Below are 24728 nucleotides of genomic sequence, written 5' to 3'. Positions count from 1 at the left end.
GGCTGACGAGGGGTGGGTGGCATCAGAAGAACTCAATGGAGCTCTTTTTTCCTGCACAGATTTAGTGACATTTCTTGATCTATTGTTAATTTCTGTCGGCTTCAGATTCAATATGAAGATGTTGACGGTGAGCACTTTGTCACTAGCAACCAGTGCAAGAAATGTTCTTATGCAATTCAAGGACGACGTGAATGTAGTAACTCCTTCTTCGTCACCTTATTTGAATCAACCACAAGGGAGGAGGACATATGGGTTGACCCATAATTATGCTTATTCAAGTAAATCCAATAAATAAATAAAAGTAAAAAAGAAAATCCAAGCTGGTCTAACATTGGCATTTAAAGTCAAACTTGAATCTTCTTTTGATTGCCAAATGAGTTCGACTTTACACCATGCCATCCATATCACTACTCTCAATTCAGCCACTTCTCCATTCGTTAATGACAATTGTACAGATCCACTTCATCTTCAAGCTTTCTGAAGCGAGTGGCTTTCTATAGAGGGATCCAACTATGGCTAACGTTTTCAAGCATTCCGAAGGGAAACCTATCACTACCATGTAATGTACAGAGCAGCAGACTGCATAACCATGCCAAGTTCCCAGTCATTTTTCCTCTTCTCATCTTCCATTGTTTGACCTGATCTTGCATCACCAAGAAACAGCGGGAGTATTCACTCGCGCTGCTAATCGTCGCTCCTTTGTATCAGTCAGTGCATCTGAATGTGATATGGTTGAGACCGCACCAGCTGCCAAGGTTCGATCATGTTCTCTCCTTCAGCTGGATCAGATATTTCACGAGTTACCTGCAACATGTTCCAAAACGTTTCAAGATTCTTTTTCTTAAGAAACCATGGAAAAAAGATTTGAGTTTCTACAGCCGCTATGGGAAAGAAGAAAAAAGAAAATTACCCGTCGGCAGCGGAACTGGTGAAATGTCCTTATTGTTCTGACCATTACAAAGATCGGCAAAAGTATTCCAGCAGTCCGCAACACCAGTAGCTTTTATACAGATATGTACAAATAAAAATGGGCTACATCATACGGAGCTTCAGAAGCCAATAATAGTATGTCGAAAGAAAATTATTAATTTCTTAGGATTAGATTTTTACTGAGAACAGAGTGAATGAATACTGCTCAGCTACACCGATCATAAGAGGAAGAGTGTGGGGAAGAACCAAAAGAACCGTGAACTGGAAAAAACAAAAGCGAATCACTTGCGTCAAAACACAAAGCATAAGAAGGCAAAATGCGACTCACAAGTCACTCCACTATCGTGCTTATCGAATCGAAATAAACTCACTATTATCACAATTGACTGACGACAAACTGTGTTTCTCATGCCTAAAGCTGAATAATCATCATCATCAGGGTGCACGATATCATGTTCAGATGGAACCAGTGCTATGATCTGAGAATCATGCTGATCCTGTCTGGTAATCTCCCAATTGCCTCTGAGAAATATTATGACACAATCAGTGATTCCTTGTGTAAATGATGCAACTCTGAATTGCCACATATGCCTAAAAACGTAACGAGACGCATAAAGGATACCTGAAGTTCATAGGAATACTCCCATACTGAAACAACTTTGGAGGAGCAGTATAACCTGGCTTAAATTGCTGAATGAGTGACAAGAATTAGGAGCTATAGCAGCAATAACACAAGAAATAAACTATCATGATCCAAATGCTACATCAAAGTAAATGTGTAGATGAAATGACCAGCATGTAATCTGAAAGAGATAATTGCTTGATGAGAAAGCCTCAATTGACACTTTCAATATTGGTACGTGTTGCTCAAGCTTTCACCATGGTGACTACAGAATGTTGAGATCAAGAAAACTACGAGGCCAGAAAAAAAAAAACATCACCTGCAGGCAAATCTCACACACTGTGTCGCCCTTCTCGTTACACCATCTTTGAACACACTTACGATGAGCATACTGCAAGAAGAAAGAGCTAAGGTGAATTTTTCTTATTTTCCTGGGATGTAAACTAGACTACGAAAGAAAACACATAACAAGAAATATGTGAACGCATTAACTGTATACTTCTAGAACACAAAGATCAATGAACTTGTTGGATGACAATTTACTAGCAACGTCGAACAAAGGTCACAGACGTACAAATGAGATGAGAGAGACCAGTTCCTTCTTTTGTATGATATATTCCTGTCGTCGGGTCAATAAATAACCAGACTTACTTTGACTTTCAAATGATATAAATGTCATAGACTGAAGCTTCACTGGATTAAAGGTAATTCTAAAACACAAGAGGAACATATCTCGGGCAGACTTCTGCCAAACAGATACTGAGCAAAAGTAATGTGTTGCAAATGAATTACAAATGAACATTGATCACTGTTTGAATCCTTAATTAAATTGCAATTTTTAACTTCTAGATTACCACTCGGTAGTTCAAACATACACACTATCATACAGGAAAATAACCAAACTGTTTCATACATTAATAGAAAATAACAAATTGTAGCTCAAACATACACACTATCATACAGGAAATTCAGTTTGCAGGCTAGAACTGATGAACCTTTTTGCTACAAATCAGAATACAAAATAACTGCATGACCGAAGCAGATGTATGCATGATTTCCATGTTATCACAAAAATGAAATCTTCAAGAACGAGCCATATTCTGCAACAAAATTTGAACTTATAGTAATACGTGTTATCACAAAAATGAAATCTTCAAGAATAAGCCATATTCTACAACAAAAAATTGACCTTACAGTAATAGGTAATACAAAGGCAAGTTACATATTGTTACATAGAAGCTTGATTTACCTTCAAGCTGCCACAACATGAACAAGGGATCTCCATGTTGCAGTCTTCATCTTCTTCTTGACAAATTCGGCACTCGACCAACGTTCCCACGGATGTCCTTCCTCTGACGTGACTCTTCCGAGTGAATTCTTTGGCCGGGTCCTCCAAAGATGCCGAATTGGCGGCAATCTGGCCATGCTTCCGACTACCAATAGCCGCTTCAAGCGTTGACTCGGTGAGCAGGTGGTCCACTAACAAAGCAAGATGGTCTCCCATTCTTCTGGAACTTTGAACGAAAAGAGGAGAACAATGTAACAAAGAAGCCAATGTAACCATACGTCAGAGTCAAAGGAAAGATGTTAATAAAATCATGAACAATCCCCACATGACGAAAGAAGTTATCTTTGCAACGTAGAGCAGGACACAGAGACGCAGAACCAAAAACGGAGGATAGTAATCCAACAATCTATCAGGACAGTAAAAAGTAAGTGTAAGAATAACATCATCGTGTAGAGACCAAGACCAACAGGGTTGCAGCAGAGAAGTACAAGAAAGATGTCGGTTTCCTCAAACTACATGGTATTCGAAATCCCACGAACAGAGAAAACTGAGACGCGAAAGATTCATCAAAATTCAATCGGTCACAAGAAGAACAGCAACCAAAACACGAGAACCAAAGTATTATTGGAAATTCCAAACGAAACACTGAAAAAGGAGCGATCTTTCATGGATCCGAAGCGACAAAGAGAAAACGAAAATGAAAGAGAGCAAACAAATCCATAATTCAGAGAAGGGTAGAGAGGAGGAGGAGGAGAGATGAATGAGGCTAAAAGAAAACCAAGAACGGAATCACAAACCCACCAGAAACAGAGGAATCAAAACACCGAGAAGAAAAAGGTGGCAGCTTTCTTATGGACCCTGAAACCCCGACTCTCTCTCTCTCTCTCTCTCTCTCTCGCTCTCTCCTATCCCTGCCTTAACAGACCAAGTAGAACCAAAGTAAACCAACAAGGCACGGCGACTAGAAAAACAATCAGTGGAAGGAAAGGAGGAGGAGGCTTACAAGGGAGGGCTTGGATCTGTTGGAGTGAAGGAAGGGAGGAGGAGGAGGAGAATCAGAAGTACTCGGGCGTTTATTTCCCGTTCTGGCCCTCCCTCATGTTTCTTTTCTTTTGGCCACCCGTATCCCTCCTCGACCACCGTTGTTTCATCCTCTTGACAAATTTGTCTTCGTCGATCTTTGTGGCCAATATATCAAGCAAATTTCACGACTACTTTCTGAGAAAGGGAAATGATGGCAAGGCACGTCGGGCATCATGTTCCCACCACCGCCATTGCCGCCCGCCGTTGAAACCCACGATCTCCGTTTAACGTGTTGCTTTTTAATGATTGCCACCACTGGCTTCGGCCATTTCATCTCAAACACGCCCTATTTCATTCGGCTTTGTGTTGTCATCACGGAGGATCACGCTCGGTGGTGGGTTTAGACAGATGGTTAGATTTCGTATTGGTTCCAGCTAATTTCCCAGCTTTGTCAGATTAATACATACAAGTCAGTGAGTTGCCCAGGAATGATGACCAAATTGTCACAACTTTTGACCATGTTGTGATGGTGTGTGTGTGTGTGTGTGTGATTAATGATGAACTCGGATGTTGATTTCTTCTTTTCTCTAACTTTTGGAGTCTCGTGAGATTTGACTCTTAACAAATGCAATATCCAATGAGGTTGAGGTGGACAACCATTTCCGCATGATTTAGACCCACCGGAGAGTGCACCGAATGATGGGTCCAAAGTTAACCCAAACTCAAGCCCAAGTCACCATGTGTATCTCTGCATCTAATCTCTTGTCATTACCAAGATTACTTGTAGATCACCTAATTGTTTGTCTGCCACAGTCCAAGTGAGCAGCTTTTCCTCCAAGTGCATGCGTACCGGTGGAAGAAGGAAGAAGTCAAGGATTTGGATCCATACGCGACCCAACTTTGACGTCCAAAGTGTCCCCTACCGACATGGAGCTCTAACTCAGCTTCCAAAGTAATGGGTCGTCGTCGTCGTCGTCTTCGGGCCACTCTGCTTCTGAATTCACCCTAAATTAAGATTACTTTCTACAGCACAAACAGCTGAACTCGTTGCCTCCTCCTAACTTTAAGAGAATGCATCAAAGCTCGTGGACTGATACCAAACCTATGGTTACAGGTGAGCGGAGCATGATGGCCCGAGGCCCATCGTTCTTGTTACCACAACCTAAGCATTCTTTCAGCGGTGGACAACCACGCTGGTTCTTAACAACGTCCAAGAGAATGCTTTTAGCGGACAGGAGCCTACGTGATTGATTTGGAGGTGTTTCGTCAAACGTTAAGCTGTGTTTCTGGGTTTATAGCGGGCACAGGAGCAGAACAGGCGAAAGAGAGAGTAGAGAGGAGAAGAAAAGAAGAAGATGGAGACGATAAAAATGGGCACCAGATGCAAAGAGACGAGCCTGTGCAGGGCTATGCATGCAGGAAGCAATGCAGATGTCAGGTCAGGTCAGGTCGCTGCTTCATGGCTTCTCTCCTCGATCTCCTTTCTTCGTCTCCTCCCCTCAGCGCTTAGCTGCTTTGTCTCAGCCATTGGATGGCTCTCCAGACGCCAAATCTACGCACGGGGAGGATCCCAACGCACACAGAACATTGGACGACGTTCTCAGACAGACCGAAAGAAAAGATCATACATACTCTATTCTATCAAAGCACAAAAAAGAAAAAGAAAAAGAGAGAAAAAAAAAAAAAGGAAAAGAAAAGGGAGAGTGCGTGTTTGTATCAATCATAGTGCGAGCAGTGGACAAAAGAAGTGGTGTCCTGTTGGGTGCCCCGAGGTATATAGAGGGAAGTGCAGGGGATGGTGGAGGAGACGAGTCTTGCATGCCGAGGCTTAGCTTCTCTCCCTGCAGACAAGGAACTGCGTCCTGTTCCTTTGTGATCTCCCAGACAGCAGGAAGGAATTGCGGCTGAAATGGTCAAGGGCGAAGACTTCAAGCTCCTCAAGATCCAGGTACCTCTCCTCCTCTCTGTTTCGTTTGTATCTTGCGAGCAAGAGGAGTTAGTGAAGCGAAACTGTTTGGTTGGTTCTTGCAGACCCACGTCCTGAAGGTGAACATACATTGTGATGGATGTAAGCACAAAGTTACGAAGCTCCTCCATAGAATTGAAGGTACTTGATCTAACGTTCATTATATCCTCCATGGACAGCAGATACAACTCCTGATGTGACTAGAAACTTGATGTTCATCATGCACCTCTTGTTCTGTGCATCTCACTCAGGAGTCTTCTCAGTCAGCATAGATATAGAAGAACAGAAGGTCACAGTTTCTGGGAATGTGGACTCTGAAACCCTCATCAGGAAGCTGGTCAGAGCAGGTAAGCGTGCGGAGCTTTGGTCTCAAAAGCTTACCCCGATTCAGAAGTCCATCCATCAAAAAAAACCACCACCACCACCACCGAAGCAAGTTGCCAATCCCATGAAGGAAGCCAACACGAAGATCGAAGGGCGAGGCAAACAAGGCCTCCTGCGAGGCCTCAAAGCCTTCAAACACCAGCACAACAAGCTTCCCTCGTCCAGCTCCGACGAGGAAGACTATGATGATGATGATGATGATGATGATGATATTGATGACGACGAAGAAGAAGACGACGATGATCTGCAAATCCTCGATCATAAGATGATGCAAATCAGTTTAACGAGGCAGGCAAACAATGCACCAGCCAGCGCGAGGCCAACAAATGGCAGCAGCGGATGGAAGAGCAGAGAGGCAGAGCACACCGTGAAAAGCTCAAGTGGGTCACAGCCAAAAGGCGTCAATGCTGCAGCCAACGACAAGAAGGTGGCGAGTGGCAATCCTGAGGCAGGGAAGGGACAAAGGATGACGCAGGCGAATAATGTGATGATGGGTCTCGTTGGGAGCAATGGAGGCTTGCCACGAAATGCTGGTGGGGCACAATACCAGTCGGCATTGCTGGTGAACAAGCAGGGGTACCCGAACCATCCACCATCCATGGCGAACAACTCGAGAGGGCACAGCATGGCGATGCACGACGGCAGATGCGTGCAGCCTCAGATGATGCACCTCAGGTCCCCTCAGATCGCCTCCTACACTGGCTACTACAACTACTGCCCGAGCCCTCGCTATCTCAGCAGCCAAGTAGACAACGGCTTCTGTGCCACTCATCTTTTCAGTGATGAGAACGCTAATGCTTGTATTATCATGTAGATGGTAGGTTTTCAGGAGATCGGGGGGGGGTTGACTCTCTCTCTCTCTCTTTCCCTTCTTCCTTCCTCGTTGCTGCTATGGTTTCCTATAGTCGGTGGTGCTTCGAACTGGTAGCATTCTTGATGTTAGCTCAAGCTGTTGTCGAGCATCTTCTCGTCCCCTTGTTCTTGTGCTTCCCACCGTCCTCGATGCTACTGATTACCATCCTCATTTTGGTCCACAATTAAATTATTCATATAATTTACTTGTACCCTTTAGGCAAATATGCGTTACCCAATCAATACAAGTACAATTCCACAAGGTAAGAACTGAGAGCCACACTGTTATAGATAATCTAAAATGAGTGCAAGGGGGGCAATGAATCACGAAGAGATTAAAGAAATTATGAGTTCAAATATATGGACAATTAACCACCGGGGCAGCAACATAAGATATAATAAGATCACCGATGCCGTGGTATCTATAAAGATGACCAACCAGCTGCAGGGTTCAGGGCCCGAGTCCTCGAAAGATGGATAAAGAATGGCAGTGCACGACAAGATACAGATATCTCAAAAGAATGATCACCGTTGATGGTCGAGTCTTCCTTTCTCCGACGGTCAAACTTAAGTCTCACGGACAGACAGAGGAGGTCAGCAGCCTTTCACTGTGCGGCACCAACACCCATGTGTGGCTCACGGAACAGTGCTCCAATGTCGGCATGGGAGACCAAAAGACAGAGGAACGATGGACAAAAGCTGGAACCGTACGAGACACTGTGCGGCGAAATCACTGTCCGCGCAACAAGTCTTTAGACAATGGGAGTCAGCTTTAGTGGCACAAGGAGATTTGTCACTTGCTTTTCGTACAGGAGGGGGATACGATGAGAGAAAGGGCGAGAGGATTCACAAAACAAAAGCCTCAAGAAACAGGGATTGGCCGGGGGATCAAGGAGCATGGCTTTCGTTTTTTTATTCTTGATCAAGGATCAAGAAACTAACCATTATGAGAGGATGACCGTACCAGAATGATCCATCCTTGGATCGGTGCAGACAAGAAACAAGATACATTCCATACCACACAATGCAATGAAAAGCTCCTTCCCAACCCAAACTGTTTATGTTGCAACTCGCTAAGCCCAAGTAGAAATGGGAGCAGGTCGGTGCATCATTTCGCAAGAAACTTCCTTCCTAAGTCCAATGGCAGAAATATTATACACATACCTATTCAAAACAAACATACAATAGTCCTTGGCCTTATAACTCGAGTTGCAGATCAAATTTGCTGCAAGTTTACCACTTGATCCACTTGCAGTAGCTAGAAAGGACAGCGTTCCATGGTCCATCCCTCGCCTGTACGAGTTTTCCGGTGAACATCAACATGTTACGAGTGTTAACTAATGGGACAAAAGACATAACAAAGATGGGAAGAACGCACGAAGCGTAAATGAGAACACAGTTTCTCTGGAATCAAAATATAAATCCTCAGTGAACTTAATTCGATTGCATGCATGTGGTAACAAAGACATGAGAAAGAGAGATAGATCGAAGAAACAACAGACACGAACAAGAAATACTAATCCCTCCTCACTTTTCCATCGACGACGGGCTCGAATATATGTAGCAGGAGAAACAGGTGGATGATAAATTGGTCAGGTTAGACCAGAGAATTTCTTTCCTTGGGATGATGCAAGCAACCATCATATTGATCTACTTCATCAGAGGACTCTAACTTGGCATATTAAATCATAGACAATGGTCTTTCACGATCTAAGGAAATTTTCTGTCAAACCAAAAAATCCGAATCCTGATTCTCTTCTATGTGCCTGTGCTATCCTTGAAGAATTGGATGTCTGCCTTCTTAGGCCCACCCTCCTCTCGAAGCTGTGCATAGCCTGGTCCTGGAACAATGTTTTCGAAAACTCCAATCCGGATATCTAGATCACTTGCCGCCTCCCATACATTCCTGTCCGACACTTTCTTAAATATTTTTCAGTGTATTTTCTGCAGCAAGCTTTGTAGCTTGCCTTCCCTGAGAGACCTCCTGGTGCTACTTTTCTGCCTTCAACAGTCGATATTTGGATGTCTCCTCAAGCTCAAACTGTATGTTTATTATATACGGATCACTATGATCATTCAGGTAGCATTAATGGTCCTCGCTCCCACTCCACAAAGTGGACTCTTCATCCATCTCCTTTGTCCCAGTTTTTCTGAATTCTTCACCCGCAGACCTCCTACCACCAGAAAAATTATAATGTGTCGTGTTTACTCACCAGCAAAAGGGGTCGTGGCACCGCACCGGAAATCCAATGAGAACTAGACTTGATTAATGAAAACGTAAGATTATGAATGAAAACATAAGAGGCATATCGTCGAACACAACGTCGTCATACTAAGGTGATGCCATAAATTTCGGTGATGCCAAAAAAAAAAGGTTTTGACCTACCAAAAGAGGTTCTAAAAACTGGCGGCCTTGATCGCGGCATTTAAAGATCCATTCTTCATCGATTGTAAGCAACAAAGGAAAGAGAGCAGACCTCGTAGGATGGAATTCTAATGTCCTCCACTGGCAATCACGCCATGCAACTAGGTCGAACGAAGAGGTCGAGGCCGGAATCAACCCAGGGAACGCATGTGCAAGGAAGGGAAACAGACATTCTTTACGAAGATGCAAAGACAGACGAAGGCCCATCACAGAACTCGCTGCGCCGGCCTCGTACAGAGCCCGACACGTTTCCGAAACTGCTTGCCACCAAACTCAGGGGTCCCACACACAACCAAGTCATACACCATTCGTAATCAATTTATAATATAATTTATTGAGCATAATTCTTAGCTAATACGGGATATGAAAAATGGCTTAACGTGTTACTACGCAACGGAATGTTAGAAATATTTAATGAACGAATAAGACTGGTGCTTCATGGGTTGAATCGACTTTTTATTCTGCTGTTAGGTTTTCTGTTTTGGCCATCAAGAAGCGACGAGCGGAGCATCCAAGGAGATTATTGGGATCCCCATTTCTGCACCGTCGGATGTCCATCCAAAGGTCGAATAAGGTGGATGATAAAATGACGCTGTCGAAATAGAAAACGAAAGATTGATTTCCTTCTTCGAAATATCGTGCGAAACCGTTCGTTCCATTCTCGTTCACTCGCGTCTTCTTTCTTCATCTTCTTTTTTCTAAGCTTTACAACGACCGCCTACCGCTCCTCAAAAGAGAAGGAAAAGAACAAAAGAAAAGTTGAAGAAGTGGGGGGGGGGTTTAAAGAAGGAAGAACAAAAGCGTCCGGACTGTCATCAGACGGCCGGGAGCGTCTCCGGCCGCCACGATAGATCCGCGAAATCGGACGGCCCGCAGGGCACCACGTCGGCGTAATCAAACAGCCCGCCGTCGAACACCACCCCGTCGTCAGCCTCCGCCCGCTCCTCCGGCCGGATCCCGAACTCGAACCCTTCGTATCCGCACAGGTCGCCGTCGTCGAACCCCCAGATCTGGCCAAACCCGGCGCTCTCCTCGGCGACCTCCGGCTCGGGTGCCTCGCAGCGCTCGTCGGCCTGCGGCGGCAGGCCGAGCTCGTCGTCGGAGGCCTCGAAGAGGAACCCTAGGTCGGGCTGCTCCACCGCGGCCAGAGGGAGCAGCTGCGGTTGCGGAGGCGGCGAGGGGAGGGCGATCTCCTCCTCGAGGCTCTTCATGACGGAGGCGAGGTCCTGGTCTCCGGCATCGGCGTCATCGTCAAGGATGTCGAGGAGGAGGCGCTTGGCCTCGGGCGAGGAGATCTCCGGCGACTCCCCCTCCTCCTCTATCTCCACCATCTCGTCGCGGCGTCTTTTCCGATCGGCGGAGGCCTCTACAGGAGGAAGGTATGGGGGTGGAGAAGACATTTCAGGTTGTCGATGGGCAAACTGGGAAAGAAAATGATAAGGGGGCCGAGTAGGAAGAAGGTCAAAACTCAAAACAGGAGCACGGAAGCGTGAGTAAGCATGTGAATGGTTTCGTCCACGGTGGAGGGGGAGTTTATATAGGGAGGGAAAGAGGAGGGGCGGATTTCTATTCATTTTCCTTTTTTTCTTTTTCTGGGGACGTTTCGCGAGACACGAGAAATACGGTGGGTGGCGTGATAAAGTCCATAACAGATGGAAGAGCGAGTAAAATAATAATAATAATAATAATAATAATAATAAGGGGGAGGTGGGGTTGGGGAGGGGAAATAAGGGGGGAGGGGCCCACGCATCACGGGTGTGTCTGCTTTTTTTTTATTTTAATGAAGGGAAAAGGAAAGGTAATTTGGACACGTATGGGTCGGGTTTGGAGTCCGGAGCTGGCGTCCGGGGCAGTGACCCCGTCGTCGGCGTGGCTGAGGCGGTACGTGGTTTGGCTTGGTCTTCTCGGCTCGGCTGGATTTGGGCGCATCTTCCTTTTTTGTTTTTTTATTCTTCTTCCTTCTCTATCCTCTCGATTTGAACGGTGAGAAACGTTCGACGTTATCCTCCCTCTCGTTGTCGAGTTTGACCTCCTGTTGGGGTAGGATAACTTGGAAGATTAAATTAGGAATCGTAGCCGCTAACATATTGGTAGGATAACTCCCATGCCATCATCCACCACCCGCGGGTAAACGAACGATCATGATGTTAATATAATTTTATTTGACCTCAACAGGGCCAAAGAAAGATTAGAAAAAAGAAAAAGGCTATTCGGGGTGGGCATCAATATCTTTCTTTGTCAGCTCGATGGTTGATGCGGTGGTAACCAAATCGCCCACGGAAAGGAAGGAATAAGAAAAAAAGGAAACGAGGAAACCCAATTGCTGCCCGCGCCTACCCACCTCTAATAATCAATAATGGCCAAACATGGAGGCCCCGCGGCGGACCCACTCAGCGATTCTGTCCGTCGCGAATCTCGACGTTCATTGGCGCGTGCGTCCGTCAAAAGCATGCATGGAATGAATCAATGAGGCGTGGTGCGAGCACCAGACCTTCCCCTAAATGCACGCAGCCATCAACTCGACGCGTCGAATCCGGATCTGTTTACTCCGGTGATTTTAAGCCCAAAGAGGAGTAACACCCGTCGCTATTAACGCTAGGCATGTTGGACGCCACGGGCGCCTCACGGACCAAAACGTCTTCCACACGGCAGGAACGTACTGGGTTCGGCGACGTATCTATATCTGTCGTCGTCGTCGTCGTCGTCGTCGTCGTCGTGGGTGGGGCGGTGTGAGGACTCGTGACGGGCCGAGTCGTCGCTCGAAAGGCATGGCTACCCGAGCCGGGTCGAACCCGGCTAAAGAGTACACGTGGCTACGTTACGAGGGGCCGGCAGCAACGTGGCAGACGCAGCGCGTCCGGTTCGCGTCGCGGCTTTCGAGCGGATGAGCCGGGGGGTCACGTGTCTGAGAGCGAGAGAGAGAGAGAGAGGAGCGGACCACAGCCGTGCGTGACCGACAGACGAAATAATGAGGGATGGGCGGTCGGAGGCGAATCCGTCGTGCGGAGCTCCACCTCCACCTCCTCCCGCTCCCGCACAGTCACCGGCGTCTCGCTACTTAATAAATTACGGAGCCATTGGTTGTCCGATTTCGAAATCTTTTCTTTTCTTCGCTCGTTTCTATTAAAATTTACGGCGACGATCACGACCTTCACCTTCCCACCACAGCTGGTCTGTGCTTCTTTTGTTCTTCCTATTCATTTGATTTATGGTGGCCGATTGAATATTCTGATTCTGAGAAAACAATTGCCAGCTCCAGCTTCAGCTTCAGCTTCAGCTTCGTCGCCGTGGACGGAGTTATTTCTGCAGTCGACCCCCCACATGGGCTGCGTGCCTTACACCCACCGATGTCCGTACGGACAACCCACCAAAAGCAAATTAGTGTAACGGGTCAATATTACTTTTGCGTTTAGACTAGTCTGTTCATGTTGTCGTGTGCTGAGGGGTTGGTTGGAGGGGTCGCTATTACTTTTTTTCATCTATTTATTTTTTATTTTTTATTTTTTTTTTATAAAAATAGTTCGATTAAATCTTAATTTTTATTATAAAATTTTAATGAAAAGAATAGTTGTGTTCAATAATTGAATAGAAGAGGAGGATGAAGCACCTCCTTGTTCAACAAAGTCTAATAAAAATTAAAATGATTACGAAGAAATAAAAAATGCTAACTCTTCGTAGGATATAAAAGTGACATCAGAATCTAAAATTTTTTATGATAAAAAATTGAACAAAGATGTCATCCATTTTTACTATTTTATTATGAAATTTTAATGAAATAAATAATTTTACTCTTTTGTATATTAGACTTTTATCATGAGATATTAGTATTTTAAAATATATTAAAAATACGATGATATTAGAAAAAACTATAGGTGTTGATAGGAAAAACAATGACACAAGCATTAGATCGATGACTCACCCTAATCGTGAGCCACCACTTGGAGTCGACGCATGTAAAATAGTCCCCCTCATGTGATCATAAATTGGAGCAACCATTTATACACGATGGCTAAGCTTATCCTTTTGGACTTTCCTCGATCATGATTTCGAAAAAACTCGCATGTCTAATCGTAAAGAATCATTGATACACGATGGCTAAGTTTATCCTTTTGGACTTTTCTCGATCATGATTTCAAAAGGACTCGCATGCTTAATCGTGAAGAACATTAATCCTAGACGACATGACCTAGTTTTTCTCTTATGATGTTTCACATCAAGCCCCATCCTTTTATCAGTTTCAAGCGTTCTTACGTTGACAGCACCTCCAGGCATCTATTCAGGCAAACATGTGTAAAGATAGGAACGAAGGGAAGTTTCTGAGTTGGAGCTCACGAACACGAAGAAAGTAATTATATATATAAGAAGAAAAAGGAATGTTCCTTCAGCCACTCCGCCAGAGTAAGATTGTCGTACGAACAGGCTTTTCTTTTCGTATTATAAAAAGCAGATGCTCTCAGCACCCCAGCGGTCCACGAATATTTATTTTTGTTAAAGATTTGGGCACATCAGTAAAGGTGGCACACAGCCGTTTGCCACGTTAAAGTCGGCCTCCGTCGTTCCCAAGGCCTTCTTTGTTTTGACCACCACTCGCGGCGGGTCTTATGGCCACAGGTGGACACGTCCACCCCCACCCCGACCCCGAGGAAGAGCTAATCAAAGGCGCCGCAGCAGGTGACTCAACCCGAGTTGGCTGCACACCCCAATCGTGCAAACCAAATCTCTTCGATTGGCCTTTTCCGCGTCAATCATTAGGCATCTGCGGTGAGCCAACTCGGGTCCGATTGATTGCTTCGCCGACAGCTCCCATTCGCATCCAGTTGCGGCGACAAAGTTTTGAGTGCACGCAACCCACCTGTAGCCTGTCATTGTTTTCCTGTCTCGACACATGTAGGTTCTCCGTAAATGTGTTGTCCCTTCTCTCTCTCGCTCCGTTTCACTCCTCCCTGTTACTGATTTGATGGGAGAATTAACATCAAGAATCTATCTATCTATCTATCTATCTATCTATCTATCTATCTATCTATCTATCATCACCATAGCGATCCAGGTGGGTCTCAAACGATACCCATCTGTCGACAAAAGCAATGGACCAGACTCTCCTCCCTCTTTATTCTCCACCGGAATCCTTTCCTTGTTCCCTGTTCTTCTGCTTTACGTGGCATGTCCTTCGCTTCGCCCAGTTTCTGATTCCTTCATCGAGAATGGCATGGTACGAGGCTATGGTGCTTGCAACGAGTGAATTCTCTAAGCGTTCCTGCAGTCAGATGCTTCGATTACGATCTCTACGCATCCCTTCATCGGTTGGGTACCGGAAGGAAAGTGGTACCGCGGAGACAGGTTTCCCATTTTTGGTTTCCATGCGCCGGAGAGAAGCCGCAGACCATGTGCGAGTGCAGCACGGTGGGCGATGAAACATTGCACGTCGTGGGGATCTCTCCTATTCCTTCCGTCTCTCTTCCACCCATGGATCGGCACGTCGTCTCGCCGAGGCCAAGAGTAACAGGGGATACGTGCATGGCCGGCCACATGTTCCGCAGAGGACACGTCCGCTTGTTGCCTCTTTATCTGCATTCACGCCTGAGGTGAGCAGTGGAGATTTTGGACTCACTTGGATGGGATGAGGAATGGTCTGCGGACGACGGCCGTGGTGTGGAAAGTGGCCACGTTGACTGCTTGTGAACCCAGCCTTCGTTCCTCTTATCAGCTTATTTGGCAAGCACAAGTTGGATGGATTCTACTACTCTTTTTCTTTTCCCTGGCGATGTGTCCGAACGAACGAACGCTCGGAGAGATCGGAACCTAATGCGAGCCCGAATCTCTTCCGACGGCACCGTATCTCATGCGGGATGGAATGAGACGGTCGGACGCAAAGCAGGACGGCAACGGGTAGAAAGAAATCGCCGAGGGTTTTCTTTTCCCCACTTGCTCATGACTTCCATCGATGTATTTATTATATAGTTCACGACATTGGCCTATTACAGCTCATGACTCTGTGCATACAGAAGACCCTGGAAATCGCGTGCCAATTTGCCACCTTTGTCAAAGCATTATCCACTTGTGTCCATCCTTCGTTAGGCACAGAACATTTAGTCCGTCTCGGAGTCGATCCATCCGTTGAATTAGTCAGTCATCACGGACGAACACATGCGGAGAATTCAAAGATGGCCATAGCACAAGAATGGTGGTGGCATGGACTTGGTTATTTTTTTTTCTTGGCGACAGCGCCACTTGAACAGAGACAGCTCGGTGGAGAAGACATGACCTCACACCCTTTTTGCTGGGCCCTCCTGCCCCCATTTCCTTCTTATCCTCCACCTCTTCCTCCTTACCCATCGCCTCTCGTATCAGTCGACGATATCGACCATATCTGCTCTGATAAGATGACATTATTCCAACACGAAGCCACGTCTCCAGTCATCTCCGTCCAACGATGCTCTAACACTAAGCGCAACATCTTTTCGCTGGTGGCATCCACATCAATCGCAACACCACCGTCTCGAGAGCTCCAAGAGGCACCATAAACATAGAGAGGAAAAGGAATACAAAATTTTATACATGATGAATAGATACACAATTTCATGATTCGAGGATTTCCTCCTAAGAGTTCTATACAAGATGATGAATATTTCAGCACAGGATGAAATAGAACACCTCTTACCCTCCATATGGATCAAAACAAAACACAAAAAAACTTGGCTTTCCTTCTCCTCCTCATCCTAACTCTCTATCTTTCCTTATTTTGATATCTACATACAATTCTCCCACACAAATAGTACACAATATTGGTGCACCACTAGTAAGATGTACAGTTTACATGGAGAGCCAAAACGCATTCCCAGATTACCAACTTGTTCTTCTCCTACAGCTGGTTTTCTTTGATTTGTTGATGTCAATTCTCCCTTTCTCTCACTCTTCCTCTCACCGCGCTCCAAAAGAAAGCTCGGAGGCGCATGCGGGCGTTCAGGCCACAGCAGCGATGCTGCTGCAGCCGCGATCGAGGCAATCAAAACCCTCGACCCGCACGGCCGCCGGCAGGAGCCCGAACTTGGCGTGCTTGGGGGACATCGGCGTGACGGACTGGGCCGGTTGCACAGGGGCGAACGGCGCCAGCGGCGGACGGTCCTCGCCGAAACGGGCGTCATGGACGACCGGGTTTGCCGCACGGTCTGGAGGCGAGCCGCAGAAGAAGGGCGGCGAAGAAGCCTCTTGGTTCTGTTCTTCACCATCCTGCGAACATATCGTGATAATAGACGTCAATAACAGAGGTTTTCCAGATCTATTTTCTCCGGTATCAGCTACATCAAATACACATGTTATTACGACGTCAACAAAAAATTCTCACCTTTGCGAGCAAGATATCAAGAAGGTCCGCCACGGCGTTCGAATCGGAGAAATCTGCTTGACGACTGAGAAGAGCAGAAGAGAGAGACAGAGAGAGGTGGAATCAGATACACGAAAGGGAGAAACTTTTGCGGTGTCGTAGCAGAGGAGGAGTTGTTATATATGTCAACCTCGAGTGCCAACGGAGGGGCCAGATCGGATCGGCGACGACAGCGGGCGGGCTGAGCCGCCGGGGCTTCGGGCAGAAGACAGGGGGCTTCCTTTCCGCGGCGGCGAAAGTGGTCCTCATCTCTTCGTAGGCGGCGAAAGGGTTCTGTTGCATCGCGCAGCGGTTCATGTTCGCCCAATCTTTACGACGGCAACGCCTGTCGTGACAACTAAATTAGCCAACAAGAAAAGGGGTTTTCTCCATTTGAATCCGGTAGAAACAACGCCGCAGCTACGAAAAGTCGGACGTCTTTGCAGGCAAGTTTGAACATTTCACTGTTTCCCATAAAAGCAGGAGGGTGCGAAATTTCGAGAAAAAGGAAAACTCCAAAAACCAGTAAAAATCCCGACTCTGTTTGGAAAACCACCGGCGCGCGACACCGCGAGAGGGATCTCCCACAAAAGAAGCCGATCACCCCTCAGAATCGAAGAAGAAGGGAAGAAAAAGAAGCGCAGGAGGCAAAGACGGGATTTTTATGTACCTTATCCGCCTCCCTACTAGAGAGAGAGAGAGAGAGAGAGAGAGAAGGAGATGGAATGGGAGAAGAAAGGAGTCGGAGGAGGATTTATCCAAAGGAAAAAAATAAGAAGAAGAAGAATAATAGAAAAAGTAAAATAAATCGAGAGAGTGCTCTGAATGGTATTGTATTTTAATGGGTAGGTTGGTACCTAATGTGTCATGCATGCTGTGGATATGGACACCATTCATCAAACTATTCAAACGGTGATTACAGCATGAGTTGAGATATCACACACGGTTGGCTTCATTAATGTACATCATCCGACACGGTACCGGGCACCGCGGCGGTACCCCACCACGAGCGAAAGGGCCGACACGAATTATGCTCGCACGTGACGTTCCTCGCTTGGGCTCGATCTGATCTACTTTGCTACTCTTCACGACCGACGGCGATAGGAAACCTCTCGTACTACTTTTGCCACGGCGCGTTTGTTGGTGCGTCGGATGACATTTTTTTTTTTTTTTTTTTTTGGGGGGTCCATATATCTATTTCCATTAAATTAGTAGGGGAGGGAGAAGAAGAAGACATGCGCGCGGTGTTTGACCATTGACCCAGCGGTTCATCGTCCGAGTAGGCCAAGATCGGCCCAATACAGAGCCCAGATAACATTAGGTTGGGCCAGAGCAAAGCTTCAACCCCACACCGCACGTGTGCCAACTACGGTACAGGATTCTTCCACCCACAGCAGACGGATACAGGTAAAATCAAACACATTACATTACATTGGGTAGCCTTTATTATAAATAAGCGAACGTCCATAATAAACTTTTTAACATACAAGCTCCGCGTTCTTGGGGAAACAAAACATAGACGGCCTCAGTGCGCTGCTGCACTGTCGGCGGTTGCGTAGAGGAGACAACGAGAGAAGGGGAAACATCCAACACTGAACCAAAGAAAGCAATCCGAAGAGCCGGATCCGAATCGTCTAGTAGCCGGTCGGCTTGTAGGCGATGAAACTGATGCACTGCACCTGGCGGTTGTTGTCGAAGCCGATGATGCGGATGAAGGCGTGGGGGTACTCCTTCTTGCACTCCTCCACCTCCTTCGCCACCTGCACAGCGTCGGTGCACCCGAACATGGGCAGCTTCCACATGGTCCAGTACCGCCCGTCGTAGTACCCCGGCGACCGGTGGTTCTCGCGCCACACGAACCCTTTCTGTTATGGTCATTACGATCGACTTCAATCCCCGGTATGCATGTTGGATATCAAGGTTACTGGATGCCCACCATGGGGCAGGTGAAGTTACTTACGGGGCAGAACTCCAAGCAGGGAATCCATTTGGAGCGGAGAAGGTACTCGATCTGCTTCAGCAACGCCTCGTCCTTCAGTGTCGGAAGGTAGGACAGGGTCTCAAACTTCTTCAAGCCCTCGATCGGCCACACCTGTCATAAGAATTACATCCGCAGTATATGATTCGTAACGGCTATCTCGGTAACAGAGGTTTCCGACTCGAGCCACGAGCCTTGTACGTGCGTACCTTCATGCACTGAACTCGGCCGCCATTGCTGGGGAGGTGGGAGAGGTCGGCGTTGGGCTTCCTGGTGACAGGGAAGGCGGAGGCGGACTTGAGGCCGGTGAACGGCGCCACCATGCTGGATTGAGCCGGGGAAGCCCGGGTGAAGGTGGCAGCCGAGGAGACCATCATGGAGGAAACCATCGTTGATTCCTCTTTCTGACACTCACCTAATTCGACCCGAGATCAAGAAGAAGACTCGTCGCCGTGAGGCCTCACCACTCCCAACTCCGGCCCTATATATACATACAACACCACCGCGCCTTCCCTCCTGATATTTACCATCCTGTGGCTCATCTTGTACGTTGGTTCTCCAGAAGGCGACATCGCACAAACCCTGAGCACCACACATGAACGAGGGGGCGCGGATGCCATCCTTATCGTTTGCCATCCTTCCTCACGAGCCACATGTCTGCAGTGGCTTACCTTATCTCCATGAACATGAACGAGTGGTGGCCCTCACTTCTCCTCCTCCTACTGTTATCGATTAATTCCACCTGTAAATTACCGGACCGGGTTAGAGTCGATGCCATGCCTCGAATCTATGCCAGTTTCTGTCCGTTAACGAGGTCACCGGCAGAGAGCCTCCTCTGTTGCTCTACTTGATTCTGGTTCAGAAACTCTCGTCGAGTATAGAGCTATAGGTTTACAGTTCAGCCTGTTCTTTCTTACGTTGCAGTGTTAACGAATCGACGGAGGAGGAAGAGGAATGATTGTTGAGAGGAGTAGGATAGGATGTGAGATCCAAATTGCTTCTTCATCCCCTCGTCGGTGACAGGAGAACGTATCATGTTCAGTCACTGCCTCCACGAGTTCTCATCCCCATGCTTCCTTGTCATTCGATTCGAGTCTCATCCATATATGCGATGCAATCCCATAACGACTAGTATTGGTTAGGAACTCTTACAGCAATTATATGTGGATCGAATGCATTTTGTCGTCATGTCGACTCTCCTGTGGCAAAAGGAACCATTATTATGAGGGGTGGAAACGCCCTGTATTATCTATCTATTTATGTCAATCCACAGTTTGCGATGTAATCAATTCCCAAGCGACCATAGAACCTTATAAATCAATTCAAATCCTTGCTCGCTTCCGATGTAGGATTAAATCTCAAGTATTGCAATCGAAGTTCACCAAAAGCTTTATGAAATTATTCAGAGAAGCAGCAGCTGCTCGTGAAAGGATTGTTTTTTATGTAACAAAGATTTCAATCACTCGATGGACGATTACAAGAAACACACACACACACACACACACATCATGTTTTTGCCTGAGAAGACCGAGCAGCAAAGGCCACTGTATCACAACCGATGTTGTTTCCTGTTCAATTGCACTCCGACGTATCACCGGATTTCCTCCTTGTTCGTTGACTAACATCTCAAGGACGAGACGCACTCACCCTCCTAAGATCAAGATCGTGTGAGAGCGATCTTATTCGAAGCTATTGTCTTCTTCATTGTGTCATGATGTTGTGCCCCATTTATGCACGTTTGACACATTACATTCAAGCAGAAAGGAGAGAAAAGCCAGAGGCATCCTCCCGCAGGGATGAGGTAAAAAAACCATGTTTCTCAAACTGCTTAACGGAGTTGAGAACCAGCAAATATAGGTATCTTAATCATAAAACAACAACTTACACACAGTCGGTATTTACAGCACCATTTTGAATGCTATATATCCCACGGGGAATACGTCAAAGACGTGAAGGTCTCCTTGATAGGATAGGATGCGCAGTACAAATTGACGACGGCTCAACTGTCGATGCGTGCAGAAATAAGCATTCGACCGCTGTTCCTTGTTTCGAGTTTGGCAGAACCATGACGCTACAAATGGCTTTTGTGCTTTGGTACCGATAGGTGAAGAGTCATGTGTCACACACAAGGACGGGGCTATCGTCGTAGTCGACGGGGCTATCGTCGAAGGTCACAAGGATTATGCGACAGTTAGATCACGGGTGGTGGTACGTGGCCAAACGATCGACCATATGAACCCTGTGATTGATGTGATTAGTCTATGGATGCCAGGTTTGAATGATGTTACCTCACATGTTCGCCTGAAATACCACGGATTCCCTCAGTATTAATCAATTAGTTTGATCGAATCAAACCCAAAAACTAATTTTGATCATCAGATGAGCATATGTCCATAACGTCTTTTTAACTTTGACATGAATTGAGATTGACTTGGAACGAGCGTCGGTTGAATTTGAATCCTCATCCGTTAATAGATTAATAGATTAGTACTAGAAGGAGGACTATCAATATATCTCAAGAAAACTTCGTAAGACCATCCAAACTAAACCATAAAGAACCCAATGGGCCAAATGGATATACGGAGTCTAATCATATCGAACGCCCTACTGTCAAAACACACCAATCTTAATTCTTCTAGAATCAGTCTAGCCCAAACTCTTAGTTGGACTTTCTCCCATCTTCTAGCTACTCGATCCTCTACTATTCCATTAATTATCCCAAGACTCGACGACCAATTCATCACTCGCCCGACCTACGATTACATAAGTTTAAACCATAACAATTTATACTAAAACCTTTTATAACCTAACTCAACGAGATAAGAGAATCTTGCTAGTCATAAGTGTCTTGCAAGTCAATTATATGAGTGATAGCACGTGTGACACATTACTAAAACCTTCCATTAATTATTCCAAGACTCGACGACCAATTCATCACTTGCCCAACCTACAATTACATAAGTTTAAACCATAACAATTTATACTAAAACCTTTCATAACCTAACTCAACAAGACAAGAGAATTTTGCTAGTCATACGTGTCTTGCAAGTCAATTATATGAGTGGTGGCACATGTGACACACTACTTAATCTTTTGCTTATTATTATTTATTAGTATTTTATCATTTTATGTTGCATGTTGCATATATTGTGATGTCCATGAATCGGTGTAATGAAATCAAATTGTGTTGAGATCATGATAATGAGACCAATTCGCCTTTAAACATGGATCCTAAATAATCCTGGTCATAGGTTACTCGAGAGGGGATATCAAGATAACCGGATATATAGGTGTGTTGTATACACGTCTATATGATGGTGACAGTTGATCTCATAATTGCTCATGTGTGGACACTAGGGATACAATGCATGTGCTCATTGGAGAATGACTTCACTAATTGATCCACTCACGGAATGCTATATAGTATATGATATCTCATTGTCAGATATAGCGATTCTATAATTTTCTCATATGGGCCAAATGTGCATTTCGATGATGCATAATATATGAGTCGAACATGTATTTTGAAGACGGATAATCTACAGGTCAAATGTGCTGATCACGCATTTTGACGATATGCATCTTACGGACCGAATCGAATGTGTATTTCGATGATGTATAACTTACGAGTCGAATGTATATTTCAATGATGCCGAATATATATTTCATTGACATATAGTCTATGAGCCAAATGTGCATTTTGATGATATATAATTAAAAAGGTTGAATAATAAACCCATAATTAGAGTTAACAACACTGGCCAGAATGCTTATTGGCTTGGTAGTCTTACTGTTTAATGATCCTGAAAAGGGGTGGGGTGGCTAGTGATAGGTGAAGAGACAATATCATCATGTGATGGCACATGACCGATCGTTGGCATTTAGATCACGAGACACATATTCACCATGGGTTAGATGTGGTCGAATGGTCAATCATTCGGAAGGTGTGATTGCCATGACTAGTTTTTAGCAAGTGCCAAGTTCGATAGATGTCATGCCACGTCTTCGTATAGAATGTCGCATGTTCCCGTCCTACCACCAACAATTCCGAGCATAGTTGTTTCTAGAGTCACTTTTAAAAAAGACTCCTGAAACATTCTCACTTATATTACTTTGCTTTAATATTGATTGATTAGTTCAATAAGATCAAACCCAAATATTGACTTAATCGTTAGAGGGTTATTTGTCATGAACGCCTACGACTTAGTTTTACATGTTCAGCACTATACAAAAAAATGATTTGAATTGAGATTAACTTAGAATGGATCTCGATTGAATCAGAATTATCATCCCAACTTAGATAACTAGAATCTATACTAATAGATACTCAGTATTGAAAATATTAATATATAGGGATAGTATTGAAATTGTTAGTATACGGAGATAAAATGAGATAAGTAGAGAATATAGTTTCGTATAACAAAAGATTAAAAGAATTGAGTTACAGACATTAATTTGGATAAAAACTAATATCTGACCTAATATTTATGGATCATAACTAATTTGATTCAGACTCATCATTGTAAAATTTCGTTATTATCCTAAGCTGAATACAACTATCAGAACAAACATAGAATGGACTAAAAAGAAGCAAAAATACAGTGAGAAATATTATCAAGGAGAAGAAGTAATCCATCCAGAATTGCTGTAGCTGCTGTTAACTCCAGGCCATATAAAGAGTATCGACTTTTTTGTCACGCCGGAAGAGACTGAGACGCAGCTCGGCAGGGCGCATGTTAGGTTGAACCGCCGGTTGGCTGGCCCCGACGGCCAGTACAAGCCCGAGGGTCAAGTCAAGCCCAACGCCAGCATCCACCTCTCTGCTCTCGGCCTTACCATCCAGCTCGCCGTCGCTCAATGCCGTGGCCTCCAGTGTCGTCGACTCGGGCGATAACGTCCTCCCATCATCCGGGGTCTCATCACATTCGTTGCTCGACGCGCGGCGCGACTCCATCAGTTTGGGTCTCGGTAGGTCGGGGGATTTGGTGGCGAAGCCTGGGCGCTTGAACCGATCCCGGAAGTCTGCGGCGGCCTTGTGGAGGTCGTGCGGATTCTTGGCCACGTGCCGGATGTCGTCTGTCCTGAGACCGGGAGGGGCGGCGGAGGCAGAGGCAGAGGCAGAAGAAGAGGCGGCTTGGGCGATGGGTGCTCCCTTGAGAACAGCATCGACAGCCGCTTGGCAAAGCTACCAGGTGCCGGAACAGAGCAAGCCGGCGGCACCATAGATCGGGTTTATGATCCGGCCGCATGCCTCATACAGCAGAGACCGGAAAATGGCTGAACCGAAACAACGGTGACGACATTAGCAATCCTTGTCCTCGTACTGAAAACAAAGGAGTGGCAGACGTGCATGGATATAGATGTATGTATATACCGGGGCGGAGGTTTTGCGGGCCGGCGTCCATGAGGTCGAGGAGGCCGGCGCGTCCATAAAACTTGGCGAGGAAGAGCGTGGCATTGGCCTGGGCCTCGGGGCTCTTGATCCACTGCAGGCAAGGGCGGATGGTGCATCCATCGCTGCATCCCTTCCTCAGCACCCGGCACCCATTACAGCTCATCCTTATCTGTCTCGGCGTCTCTATGTAAATATCGGTATCAATAACAGACCCTCTCCTCTGTCTTTCTCTAATGCTACTTCTTTAGAATGGCCAAACAGAGTTTGTGGGTGGAGGAAGAGGATGGCTTGAGAACGGATGGGGAGGGGTGGAGTATTAAAAGCAGGCATTCGAAGGTGAGGAGCCGTAGGTTTCTCGAAGAGGAACAGCAAACTTTTTGGTATGATGGATTGTATCCCGGTAAAATGACTAGTGCTTCTCGAACACAGGAAATCCCTCCATGCGCTGTGGGCTTCCATGCGACCTCCACCGGAGTCTGGTTTCGCCTTCATCCCAGGGCGAGAC

At 45.9% G+C, this 24728-nt stretch overlaps 5 protein-coding genes and 1 pseudogene across 13 annotated transcripts; 1 reads left to right on the top strand and 5 right to left on the bottom strand.

The window, feature by feature from the left end:
* Positions 1-113: 113 nt before the first annotated feature.
* Positions 114-4249, bottom strand: LOC135585007 (uncharacterized). 7 transcript variants are annotated; one of them, XM_065138971.1, is made up of 8 exons: positions 3844-4249; positions 2802-3060; positions 1872-1943; positions 1553-1620; positions 1302-1452; positions 1111-1191; positions 911-1000; positions 130-804 (listed from the first exon to the last, which is right to left on the bottom strand). In XM_065138971.1, the coding sequence occupies exons 2-8, from the start codon at positions 3054-3056 to the stop codon at positions 709-711; spliced, it is 813 nt and encodes a 270-aa protein (XP_064995043.1). In that variant the 5' UTR covers positions 3057-3060; positions 3844-4249; the 3' UTR covers positions 130-708. The 7 variants fall into 7 exon arrangements, with proteins under 7 accessions (XP_018674770.2, XP_064995044.1, XP_064995043.1 ...); XM_018819219.2 differs by lacking the exon at positions 3844-4249 and adding an exon at positions 3166-3837 and having other exon boundaries at positions 2802-3066; XM_065138970.1 differs by lacking the exon at positions 3844-4249 and adding an exon at positions 3642-3837 and having other exon boundaries at positions 2802-3066.
* A 1375-nt stretch (positions 4250-5624) lies between these two features.
* LOC103976655 (heavy metal-associated isoprenylated plant protein 37) lies at positions 5625-7175 on the top strand. Its single transcript, XM_009391942.3, has 3 exons — positions 5625-5811; positions 5895-5970; positions 6081-7175. The coding sequence occupies exons 1-3, from the start codon at positions 5773-5775 to the stop codon at positions 7025-7027; spliced, it is 1062 nt and encodes a 353-aa protein (XP_009390217.2). The 5' UTR covers positions 5625-5772; the 3' UTR covers positions 7028-7175.
* A 2916-nt stretch (positions 7176-10091) lies between these two features.
* LOC103976656 (uncharacterized) lies at positions 10092-11008 on the bottom strand. Its single transcript, XM_009391943.3, has one exon. It carries the CDS (start codon positions 10888-10890, stop codon positions 10306-10308), a length of 585 nt encoding a protein of 194 aa, XP_009390218.2. The 5' UTR covers positions 10891-11008; the 3' UTR covers positions 10092-10305.
* A 5006-nt stretch (positions 11009-16014) lies between these two features.
* LOC103976657 (uncharacterized) lies at positions 16015-17676 on the bottom strand. Of its 3 annotated transcripts, none has more exons than XM_009391944.3 (4): positions 17521-17676; positions 17002-17196; positions 16833-16896; positions 16015-16717 (listed from the first exon to the last, which is right to left on the bottom strand). In XM_009391944.3, the coding sequence occupies exons 2-4, from the start codon at positions 17166-17168 to the stop codon at positions 16451-16453; spliced, it is 498 nt and encodes a 165-aa protein (XP_009390219.2). In that variant the 5' UTR covers positions 17169-17196; positions 17521-17676; the 3' UTR covers positions 16015-16450. The 3 variants fall into 3 exon arrangements, with proteins under 3 accessions (XP_009390219.2, XP_009390220.2, XP_064994055.1); XM_009391945.3 differs by having other exon boundaries at positions 17407-17553; XM_065137983.1 differs by lacking the exon at positions 17521-17676 and having other exon boundaries at positions 17002-17514.
* A 582-nt stretch (positions 17677-18258) lies between these two features.
* LOC135630791 (ribulose bisphosphate carboxylase small subunit, chloroplastic-like) lies at positions 18259-19359 on the bottom strand. Its single transcript, XM_065137984.1, has 3 exons — positions 19038-19359; positions 18811-18942; positions 18259-18715 (listed from the first exon to the last, which is right to left on the bottom strand). Exons 1-3 carry the CDS (start codon positions 19215-19217, stop codon positions 18485-18487), a joined length of 543 nt encoding a protein of 180 aa, XP_064994056.1. The 5' UTR covers positions 19218-19359; the 3' UTR covers positions 18259-18484.
* Positions 19360-23461: 4102 nt separating this feature from the next.
* LOC135631290 (LOB domain-containing protein 42-like) lies at positions 23462-24451 on the bottom strand (annotated as a pseudogene).
* Positions 24452-24728: the final 277 nt, after the last annotated feature.

The sequence above is a fragment of the Musa acuminata genome, chromosome BXJ3-2, assembly GCF_036884655.1.
Source record: "Musa acuminata AAA Group cultivar baxijiao chromosome BXJ3-2, Cavendish_Baxijiao_AAA, whole genome shotgun sequence".
Lineage (NCBI taxonomy): Eukaryota > Viridiplantae > Streptophyta > Magnoliopsida > Zingiberales > Musaceae > Musa > Musa acuminata.
The sequence above is the reverse complement of the archived record's forward strand: the minus strand, read 5'-3'. Positions and strand labels throughout refer to the sequence as shown.